Raw genomic sequence first — 12,130 nt, 5'->3', positions numbered from 1 at the left:
TTTAAAAGCTCATCTCTAGTTTAGTTAACACTATCAATTTTGCAGTGTGTTTAACTTGGTGTGACTTTACCTTAACAATGTGGTAGGAGATCTGTTCTCTTGTTGTTTTTGCCAAAAAGTACAGATCATATTTTACTTAACAACTCTCCAGTAGCTACTCAGTTCTTAAAGTTAACTTTAAATGAATGTTTTATTTTTACTTGGGTAAATTTATAGGCCAGTACTTTTACTTAAGTCAGTTTTAACCAGCGTAAATGTACTTTTACTTGAGTACAACAGCTGTGTACTTTTTCAACTCTGCAAATGACATGTGGCTGATTTTCATAAGCTGGTATAATATCACCCTGCTGAATTTTTCTTCCACCTTTAACCGTGAAGGTTGTTTAATTTGTCTGACGTGAATACTTTCAGCCAATAAAAAAGCAGTTCTCTGAAATCCTAGCCAGGCATATTGGCTCACAAGAATTACACTGATGTTACACGACAGATACACATCAGCTATAGGACATCGATAAATGTCACCTTATTTGCCAATACCAATGTTCAAGCAATGCATCCGGTCAACACAAATAAACGTTACTGGCAAATGTGTTTTTCATGTCATCAATCATGTCAACATAACATTTAAAATCCAAGTTGTATCACTAAAATTTCTTTTTGTCATGTACCAGGTTTTGATTTATTTTGTTCCTGAGTTTTTTAGTGTTTCCTGGGTTAATTCTATGTATTCTATGTTCTAGTTTTATTTGGTATTTTGTGGGTTAGTTTTTCTCCCCCTGTGTTGGCATTTGTTCCTTGTCCCCTGTGTTTCATGTTTAATTTAACTTGCTGTGTTTTTGTTTCCTTGCTCCCCTCCTAGTGTTTCTTATGTTTTCAATGTCTTCCTTGTCCAGTGTTCTTGTGTATTGTGAAGTTTCCTGTTTTATTTTGTAGTTGCCTTCCCTTGTGTGTGTTTCCAGTTTTCTTCCTGCCTGGGTTTCCCTCCACTGTGATTACCCTCACTAGTTTCACCTGGGTCTTGTTAGTCACACCTGTCTCTCTTCGTGCAATCACTCCCTGTATAGGGAGGTTTTATGTTTCTCCCTGTCCTTTGTCAGATTGTCGTATGTCTCTCTCCGTGTGATTCTCCTCCATGTAACTTCAAGTGATTCTCCTTCCTGTGGATTTAGGCTAGTTTTAAGTAAATTCTTTGTTTGTTTAATGAAATCATTTTTGAATTATCTGCACTTAGGTCCTCGTTTTGAGTTTTTCACCACATCCTGACAATTCTAGCAGATGAAATGTTGAATTCATTAAACATCTGAATATGAACATAAAAGAAGAATAACGTGCTTTTTATGTGCTTCTACTAGTTTGAACCAGTGTTTTTAAAGCGAGGATGAGTCCTCTGGTAGTAATTTGGTCTAACAAAAAAAATCTCAATACTGGACAACACTTAAGAAATCCAAATGAAAACATGCTGAACACCAAGAAACAGGCCACCAAGTTATCACTAAACACAGCTCTGCTTGTCTATGCTATGTTGATGCTGCTCCTTAAACTGATTTATTTCCTTGTCTCCTGGTTTATTCATCTTTCCTTTAAAGGACAGACAAAAGAACCTCCCAGGTCTTATTGAAAAGCAGCAGGGCTGCGTCATTATTCATTCACTCAGCAGGTCATTGTATGAAGATGTGGAAATAATTGTGCCAATAAATCAGTGCTTTGGTTGAGAGGTCTGCAGAGGCAACTTTACAAAGAATGCAGCACAGCAGATGCACATCTGCTGCTTGCACTGGACAATAAGGTTGGGTGGTAACATGGGAGTACCATGGGAGAGATATTTAGAAATAACCACGGTGTCTCTTTAAATACCATCATGAAAAAAATTGTGCATGTTTATCATGCACGAATAGTGTTTGTCCATGTCCAGCAGCAACACCACTGGCAGAGTTAAAGATGCTCTAAAAGTGAGGACAAAACTCCTGTAAATCATGCAGGCCTAATCTGTCAAATAAAGAACCTACTGAAAAAAAGAAATTACTATTTAAGTAGCTATGTTAAGTTAAGAAGATGGCATACTGATACAGTTTTCCCTGAAGTCAGACTTTCACATGCACCACTCATTGTAATTCCATCAATGGTAATGATTACTGTTGAAAACAAGGCATTTCTGCTTTCTGGGGGTAATTTAGGGATGAAAATATCAGTTTCACAGTATCAAAAATTGTATAAAACCTTCCTGCAAGACAGCATTTAATATTTTGATACATAAGGATATGTAAATGGTGGGTTGCAGACAGCCCAGCAGCTAGGTTGCGCCTCATATGTTTGGGTGGCTCGGGTTCAAGTACAGCCTGTGGCTCCTTTCCTGCATGTCTCTCCCCTACTCTCTTATCCCTATTTCTGACTATATCCACTTTCTTTCTTTCAAAAAAGGCATTAAAAGCCCAGAATATGTCCTTTAAAAGGATACATAGCATAGATGGTGAGGGTAAGTAGCCCCACCTAGAACCAACACCAAGCTAAGGCTGTCTTCAACATGTTTTTAAGAACAAAAGTTTCTCTATTTATTGAAAAACAAACCCATCCACATGAGCTACATTCTCAAAACATGAAAACTTAAAAAACACACTGTTACATGCTGTAAAGAACATGCCATTTCCCCTGCAGTACTGTGTGTACATGTAAGCATGTAAAAACTCCAGTTAGCGTCACAAAAACCAGCACAACTTTGGCTGCATCAGGCATGTAAACATGTAAACAAAAGTGATAACATTACACGGTGACATTAAACAGGGGAAGAAAAACAGCACACAGTGTGGCATTAAAAGCCCAAACCTCAGTTTTCCCTGTCTATACATGTACATAAACTGTCTCTAAAAATGCACACCCTGGAAGGAGTTTTCACCACCTAAAACACTGTTTTGTATGTGTATTAAATGCTGTATGGACCAGGCCTGATACAACACTGCAAAAAAATATAGGGAGTTTTAAAACATTTTGTAATAATGTGTGATAAAATGGGGAAAAACATGATTAGCGATACAAAATCATAAAGATTATATGTTACCTGTACAGTTGACCGTTGTCTTCAAAGTCCTCTGTCCCATGACGTCCCTTTATGTCTTCGATGACATGAGCCTTGAGAAACTTCTTAAGCAGCTGCAGAGTCTGGTAACGAGTCACCTCAGGTCCAAAGTTATAGTTACGCCTCAGCAGGTCATGCAGATAATCTACAGCCTCTGATCCTGTGAAACTGCAATCATAGCAGCGGAAGTGGGCCCAGTGCCTTCTCAGCGGCATGCCTCCTCTGAAGAGTTTGATGGTTTCATTCCACTGTTGACAAGGAAACATGTGACGTGAGTGTCAAAAGGATTTCATGTGCCCACCGTAACATACTTTTACATGTAACAATACATTGTTTCACAGAAACTTCTTATGGTAAGATCTAAAATGATAGCTATAAAAGACTATTTGGAACATTTTGTAGTTTGTAGCAACAACATTAAGGCTTGTGGGATAAAAAGTACTTTTCTTCTTCATTTTTATTCTCTTTTTAGCTCTGATATAACTCCATCTACTCTAATAACCCTTTATCGGAAATAACATGGGCTGGTTTTGCAACAAAGAGAACATAATGTCCTCACAGTGTTTGGGTGGTGCAGAGGTTATGGATAATCACATCTCACAAAGTATACAGATAGCCTGACAGGAAAATGAAATAGGTAGATAAAAGCAGAGACAAAATTAGGTTGGACAAAAACCACAGGCAAGGAAAACATCAAATGTAAGTGAAAGCTGCTGAAATGAACTCACAAAAACACTTAAAGTGTAAAAAAGAGATTTATTACTAATATCACTGAAGGGCATTGGCAAACTTGGCATCAAATATGTCCTAATTCTGCATTGTTAATTTTAGTGAGGCTCATTTAATTCTACATTTGCTGTTCCAGTTCCTTTCTGTTTTGTTTTTTTTTTTTTTCTACACACAATGCAGTCACTATTTTAACATGTTTGGTCTGTGTAAAAGGAGCCATCTATTGTTAACGTGTGCTTGTCTTACTATGACAAATCCTTATGTGCGCTATAAAGAAAGGTTAAAGGTAAACACGTCAATGTCATTGGAAGGGTAGTGTGACTATTGCGTTCTGATGCATGTAATTCGCATTATGTGACATCAGTTAAAGTATGATGTTAAGTAATTTGACTTTCTAACAAGTAAGTCTGGTAAATATATTCCAGGCAAATAAAAATGATTTGGACTCTTGTGGACTAGAAACACCCTATGATTGCACTTTTGTATGGTTACTATTTTGAATGAAATTAAAATAAACTGTAAAGGGTATTTGTGTTAGCATATTTTTTTTTTAAATATCATTGTATATTCTTATGAGGTCCTTAAAGCAATAGGTGGCTGCAAACACTGAGGTCGGACAGTGTTACAGCCACAATTAAGAAACGTCACGTGTAAAGGAATGTAATACCAAACAAAGCCGAACAACTTTGAGGTTCTTTAGTTTAATTTTACAGGAAAAATGCTTTTGTCGACTTAAATGAGTGAAGACTATCGCAAAAATATAGGCTCACACTTAAGATTTCCTTCCACTTGTGCAAAGTCCCGACGTAAATCATGTGTTTTTATATTATACTGAACATTTAACGTACGCCAAATAAAGTTTCCTTGCTTTCTATGTTAGTACCCAAATTATCAGCAGTATTCACATACACCAAGCATGAACATATTTGTACTCACGTTTGGTTAAACTAGACAGAAATTTAGACATTTGTATAGCGTTCGTACAACTACACAGAAAGTTAAATCTCACAAACGTCACATCAGACTGCTTTACTAACGGTTAATAACAAACTCACCAGCTTCGTTGCTCGGTACGGACCCGGTCCGATAACTTTGCCTTCCATTCTGGTCCCAAAACCCAGCTTTACTCGTACGAAAACATGGAAGTATTAAACTTTTATAAACTTTTTTTTATCTTCCCAGGCTTCAGCTGACGGTGGATGAAAACAGTACTCTGGCAGATTAGCAACAGAAACGTTGCTGCCAACTTTGAATCTCCTGCGTCATGACGTTTCAGCGTCGTGATTCGTCAGTGAACTAATCACGTGACCTCAAGAATGCAGCATTCATGAAAAGACAAGAAAAGAGATGAAGTGGGACAATACCAATACACGTGTCAGTTTTTTTTTTTCGCGGAGCCAACCGTCAGACGGACTCCACGTCGTCCGCTAATCCCTGATAATTAGAGACCCCCTTGGGCACTTTTCTTTACACAGTAAAAGGGTGCACTGGCACTGAGAGACTCTGACATGAGTGTTTCCTGAGTGGACAGCTCTGTTATTTCACAGAAAAGAGAGAAATTACATAGAACAATGCTCATTGATTTATGAATTGTTAATTTACACGCAGGAAGATTTCTATTTTATAGTGGAATTCTCTTTATGGAAAAAAAACCGTCACGAAGCCTGGTTGATTTTAGATAGGTCTTATAGTTCTTCATGACATGTTATTGCAATTTTAAGAAGAAATGATCAATCAGTTATTGCTTAACATTGTCAATGTACCATTGGTATAATATTTTAGTAAGACTGGGGTAGATAAAATTCTGAGAATGTGGGGAAACGATTCATTTTAAGTGAAATACATATATTTTTATTTTTAAAGGCAGTATGAGGATATGACACTACTGTTGTTTTTGTCAAGATAATTGTTATGGTGGGGAAATTTCACATTGATGAGAGAAGTGAAAATGTTTCAAGAGGTGCATCATGTTACCACTTTAAATGACATTTCAAAGTACCTTAAAAACTCATTTTATACTTTTGCATATTTACGTGCACTTTTTTCTTGTGTTTTCTGTTCTGTAGATATATATTTTTTTATTGATATATATTTTGCAATAGCCTACTTCATTCGGTTTCTGCAGAAACTGATAATATTTAATAATAATAACAATAATAGGCTACTATATAGATTTCAAAAGGGACTTCAATGTGATTGTATTTATCATATAAGCATGCGCAAACAGTTTAAAGGGAGAGTGACTCCAACAGATCCCAGGAACATTTGAGATCTCTGTCCAGAAGAGTGCAAGCTAAAATACTTTGCAGAACCCTCAGGCTCCCAGGATTCTAGTTGAGGACCCAAACTTGAAGGAGAGAGGAGACCACTCAGGGAAGTTGAGAAGGAGATTATATATGTATATAAATATATACAGACTACTAACACCCAGGTACATTTAAAAAAAAATCAAATTATGTCCACATTTTACTTGATATTTTTTCCTCTATTTGGGCTCTGAAATTTCAGTGCTTCTGAGGTGGCAACCTCCAGTGTTGAAAAAATGAAGCCAATGCAAAAGTGCATAGAGCTGCAGTCCTTCAAGTGTCTACTTGAAGCTGGCTGCAGGATTGGCTTCAAATGCCCCCCTCACGGACCAAATGCCACTCAGGCCTCTTCCATTACATTTCTATGGTCTATAGTCGAACATTTTCCTAGATAAAAAGTGGGAAAAATGAATGGAACGGACCAACGCCATTCATAAAGTGAGTGATGGGCTGATTTGAGACAGTAAATCCAGTTTAAGAACACATATTGCCCATGTTTGTTGTTTGTTGAGTTATGAACTGAATGAAACGGACTGAAATTCATTTTGATGCCTTTTTATGACCAACAAAGGCACACAAAACCACCAGTGACATGATTGACTGTGTACTGTAAATGTCAGAAGTGGTGCTGCCAGATTGCATTTTATTTTATTTTGTTCATAAAATATTCAAGTGCACCACACAGTGACAACAAGAGACAAAACCAAAACTTGGAATAAACCACAACTTGCTAGACATTTGGCCGTCACAACAACCACCAGCTAGAACCATAGGCTGTAGTATTACCATTAAAACTGTTCTGGAAGAACTGTAACCTGACACGCCTGATGGATGTGTTTCACACATCCATCTGGAAAACCTCTCATACACAGCACCTGGGAAAGGGCAGAGGTGTTGGGGAAAAAAAGCCCAGTATGTTTCCTAGAAAAAAAAATCTATACAGTATATATGTATATCGCTGCCAACACTGCATACAGATTATGGCTGCAGCACCACTGGACCACTGAATAAACAGCCTCTTTTAATTACTCCACAAGAATATTCACAAGTGATGTATTTGACCATTTTAAGGAGGCAGGATAATTTTTTTTTTGGTTACCTTTGCATGTGCTTAGTACACAGAGCGTGGCAAATTCAACACAAACTTAAAGGTCCTCAAAAGAGCTCTAAATAGTTTGGAGAAAAAAAGTGGTTTCATCAGAACCCCTTCTACAGCCTCTGTATAGGATAGTCAAGTGTAAAAAGAACCATACTGACTTTGAAAAGTAGGTAATTGCAGAGATGACCTTTACAAATCGGTGGAGGATCAGTGTGGTGAAGCGGTTCATAGCTGCACTGCACAACCCTTTTAACCTTCTTTTTGGTCTTTAATTGGAATAAAACAAGAAAAGTTGGAGCACATTATAAATCTGTCATTAAAACTGATGGACGGAGAGCAAGACTGTCATGTTTGCTGAGTGACTCTGAAATAATGATTAAACTTTCTTAACGTACCCATTTGAGCTGCAGGTATCTGCTAAGGCTTTTGATGTGCCTCTGATTAACCTTTTGCAGTCACGACCATTATAATGCCACACTGAAGTAGCCTTGTTGGCATTAGACTGTTTGTTTTAGTCCATTATCAGGTGTATTTTGGAGACATGAAAGTAACAGGAAGTGGCCAAATCGACAGACTTAGCTCAAAAGTGACAATCAAATAAAGTAAGTCACATTTTGTTCAGTACAGCACATTTCACAGAACAAGGTCACAGAGTTCTTCAAAATAATTAAAATATAGGACAAAAAAATCAACAAGAATTAAAAGCATTATAAAAGAGTGGGCACCCCAAATTTAAAAGCACAATCACCATTAGTTTTTTAAATGAACCCTGGGGACCTGATCAGCAGACCAGAGGGATCTACAGGGGATGAAGGGATGGAACAGGTCAGAATTACATTCAGGTGCCTGCTCATGCAGGGCTTTATAAACAAAAATAAGAGCATTAACAGGAGTCCAGGTGTTAAGTGGGGGCCAATTTAAGGAACAAAGTGATGCGAGTAAGCCTGTTAGTTCTAGTCAGCAGTCTTGCTACAGTATTTTGAATCATTTGTAGTCGTTTGACAGAGGATTTATTCAGGCAGGTGAAAGGGAATTATAGTAGTTAAGCCAGGAAGATATAAAAGCACAGATAAGCATCTCTAACTCACCGTGAGACAGCATGGATTTCAGTTTGGCAATGTTTGTTAGGTAAAAAGAAACTTGCAAATCCCAAACTGAAAAAGGAGATTCGCCATACACAGGTAGTCATTTTAAAGACCTCCCTGCATAGCTGTGCCCTTGAATAGGCCTGTAACACCTGCAAACGTAACAACTGCCCAGAAACGTATGAAACCACAAACCTGCAGCTTTTAATGTAATAATCCCACAAACGTAACAGCAGTTGCCTACTGCAAACATGAAAACTATTGCATTTGTGGGAATTTATTATGTTTGTGGGAAGGTAAACATCTTTTGATTATGCAGGTCATTGGAGGTTCTTTGTCCTCTACTGGTTTAGACACCCAAAGATGAAACTGAATCAGGAAGAGCTGGTCTCCATATTAAAGTCATTTTAATAATGCAATAATAATTTTTACTGCAGAACAACAATGGTAAATGCTACAGCTCAAACATATTCACATTCAAACTTTGAACTTTTAGCTCTGTCAACTATTCTTTTTCATCTTGTTTAAATTCAAGGCAGATATAGGCTTGTTTGATTGCAGCCCAATCAAGCATGATCCAAAATATCCAGACTGAAGTAAACATTAAAGTCTGGGTTTACTTGAAAGCTAGATATTAAAAACTGCAGGGATATTAAAAGTCATGATTGCTCCATCTTTGGCTCAGATATCTGTATTAAAGTTAGTGCTTTGTAATCAGAATGCCTTCAATGTCATTTCAAGCTCAGCATGCTGTGAAATTAAGAGTGCAACTGTGTTTGATTCAACAACAAAATCAGACACAATCTGTTTTTCCTCCAGTAAGGCAACAGTTCAAAAAGTGTTGACCAGGTCCTTCAGGGTCTGTGATAATGTTGGTAGGTCTGCTGAAGCAGTGTGTGGTGGTGATCCTCCAGGGAGGGCAGTGGGCAGCCAGTTATTTCATCTGTTCACTTCTTACCTCTCTCAGTGGTGCTTTCAGACAGCGGCACGACATACTGAGACACAGTATGTGAGTATACTCTCAATGGATGCCCAGTGGCGGGCCAAACACAGCCTCCTGACCACTTGCAGTGGTCCAGGAGACATTCTTGAATATAAAGACTCCTTGGATCCACATGCTGCTTCACAGTGCTGTTCCAAGTCATTATATTTATGCCTTTGTGACATTTTGCTGTCATAAGGTTGGTTTTCCATCCAAATGTATCACAAAAAAATAAACAAAAATGCAAAATTTGTTTTGAATCAGTGCCCACATTTCTGTCCACTACTGTAATGCAGGTATTTGGGGTCAACAGGTTGAACAGCAGGTGGCCATACATGAAAAAAGAGTAAGCACTGCAGAATAAGAGGGCTAATTACTGCATTGAATCATGATCTGTAGCCTATAGGCTATATAGGAAGCTAATGAATATTGAAAACTCTCTACACTTTTGTTAACTGCAGTATGCTGTGCTACAAACTGTGTTCTACAGTAGTATTGTGAAGTATGGTTATATGGAGTTTGCTGGTTGGTTGCTGTTTGACAGTATACAGTATAGGGCTGGCTTAGCTGGTTTCTGGTCCTGATACGGCAACCAACAATAGCCAAGCTAACAGCTAATGCCTCCATGGTGTAGCAGCCACTTGCAGTCACACAAAGCAGTGAAGATACAGATAAGGAAGGAGGATTTTTATCAGAAATTCTCATAAAATCTCGTGGATGTGGGTGCCAGTTTAGCTCAGTTGGTAGAGCAGACAAGCGTAAGCACTGGTCATAGAATCGCTTCCTGATCTTATCTCTCCCCAAGTTTTGTGTCCTTTATTAGCTGTCCTATCAAAATAAAGGCAAAAATAATCTTTAAAAATTGTGAATAGACACCCCATTACTAAGAGGAGCCAGAGGGGAATTGATCCCTGTGTACATGTCTTATTATACAACCCCACAGATCGACTCATCCGTTGCTTACTTGCATTTTAAAATCAGGAGTCTTTTCAGTGAAAAACAGCTCAATGTTGTGTATTTACTAAGTAAGACACTTTTATCAGTTGGATCAATTTTACTTATTGCCATTTTTTTCAGGCTTTTTGCCTTTAATCAAGAGATGGGACAGAGAATAGAGCTGGAAACAAGGATGAGAGAGAGGGGAATCACATGTTATAAAGGAGCCACAGGCTGGAATTGAACCTGGGCCGCCTGTATACACAGGGTTGACTTAACCACTAGGCCACCTGCATCCTTGAAAAGATGTTTAAAGCAGCCATACCTTCTGGCTTTTCAACATAAATAGATGTGAGCTACACTCAAAGATTTGTGGGCGTGTAGCAGTGCAAGGCCAGTAGGCCCAATATGTTAAATATTAAAAATGCAATTATGATACCCTTTATCGAGTTCATTTTTTATTGAAAGCATTCTCTGTTCAAATAAAGCAAGTAACGTGTACAGAGCATGATGCTCCATTGCTGTGCAGCTTAGACACATTCAGTGGGGTCTTACTGCATGTATGGGGAGCTCCAGCTGTTTATGCTCTCTTGTGCTCCAGCAGAACCATAACACAATGTGATTCAATAGACCATTTCACATCATTGTCATGCAAATACTTGAAATACTTCAATATCTTGAGGCATAATGGCACTTTTACAGCACTTCTTTGGCACTGTTATGGGAATGCACTGTGAAAACACCTTTACAGTTCTCTCCCAAAGTCTAGATAAGTTATTCTGTCTTTGAGCTGTTCAGTGTAAGGTTACCTGATGAACATCACATTGATAGTCTCTGGATCCCCCCCCCCCCCCGAGGTGAGCTCAATAACTGCAGTATATTTAACAATGGTGTTGGACATGCAGACATGTGGACAGATATACAGTGCTTAACAAATTTATTAGACCGCCTGTCGTATTTGTCTCAGAGACCATCCGACATTATGAAGTGCTTTAATGTGGACTCTTTCATTTTCTGTGAGCTCTCCACGTTTTTCTATTTTGAACAGGAATGAGGGATTTCAAACTGAATTCACCTTTCTATACCCAAATTTGAGCCGGCTCACTGGGCTTCTCTGAGAAGTCAGAAATTAATCAAGCATAACATTCAACCACTAAAACTAATTTTTCTGTTCAGAAATGCAAGTAAATAACTATAATTTGACATATTCATCAAGAAACAATAATGTGCTTTACTATTTTTGTTTTGTTTTGTCGTAAATCAGTAAATTTGACAATTCATGGATAACAATAATAATTACATTTTAGCATGAAAAATATCATTTGGGTTAAAGAGCTTCTACATGTTGGTGTATTAACCATTGCAGAAACAAAAAAAATTTTGGTAATTACCAATGCTGTTAACTTAGGGCAGCTGTGGCATAAACCTTACTCTGGGTGGTGGTCTAATAAATTTGTTAAGCACTGTACGTTTGTAAGGGTAGAGGGAGTAGAGGAGGTACAGTATGAGGGCCAAGTTTGACCCACGGTGAGTAATGTGTAAACAGTCCTTTATCCAGGAGGATGGGGGTAGAAATAAGTGACTCAAATAGTTGTGATAATAGTGCTGAGGGAATTGCAATGGCAGTGGTGTCCTCATTTAGTCTGGAGAAAATGATGTGGATTGAAAAAGGGAGCCAGGCTGACTCTTAAGCAAAGCAGCACTAGCTTCTCAAAGCACTTCATGATCACAAAACTAGTTTGACATCAAGGTTTCTGGTAAAGCAACTTAAGCTGTGTGTGGCTTTGATCCCAGTTTAACTTGCCTGGAGATGTAATGAGTGAATTTAAACCCTTGATACAACATTACACTTTGACAACACCAGTTGCAGCCCTGTTCTCCATTTTAGATGGCTTCTATTTCATGAATATGCTTAATTTATCA

At 38.0% G+C, this 12,130-nt stretch overlaps 1 protein-coding gene across 1 annotated transcript in view; it reads right to left on the bottom strand.

Moving 5' to 3' along the window:
• Positions 1-5,000, bottom strand: part of LOC121512986 (DEP domain-containing protein 1B-like) — a 29,758-nt gene extending 24,758 nt beyond the window's left edge. Inside the window, exons 1-2 of the mRNA XM_041792431.1 lie at positions 4,855-5,000; positions 3,053-3,318 (exon numbers count right to left, since the gene is read on the bottom strand). Of these exons, the coding sequence (XP_041648365.1) occupies positions 3,053-3,318; positions 4,855-4,902 (314 nt within the window). The 5' untranslated portion in view covers positions 4,903-5,000. The remainder of the gene's footprint in view (positions 1-3,052; positions 3,319-4,854) is intronic.
• Between the last annotated feature and the right edge of the window lie 7,130 nt (positions 5,001-12,130).

The sequence above is a fragment of the Cheilinus undulatus genome, linkage group 8 (genome assembly GCF_018320785.1).
Source record: "Cheilinus undulatus linkage group 8, ASM1832078v1, whole genome shotgun sequence".
Taxonomy (NCBI): domain Eukaryota; kingdom Metazoa; phylum Chordata; class Actinopteri; order Labriformes; family Labridae; genus Cheilinus; species Cheilinus undulatus.
Note: the sequence above shows the minus strand (reverse complement) of the source record. Positions and strands in the feature narration are given on the sequence as shown.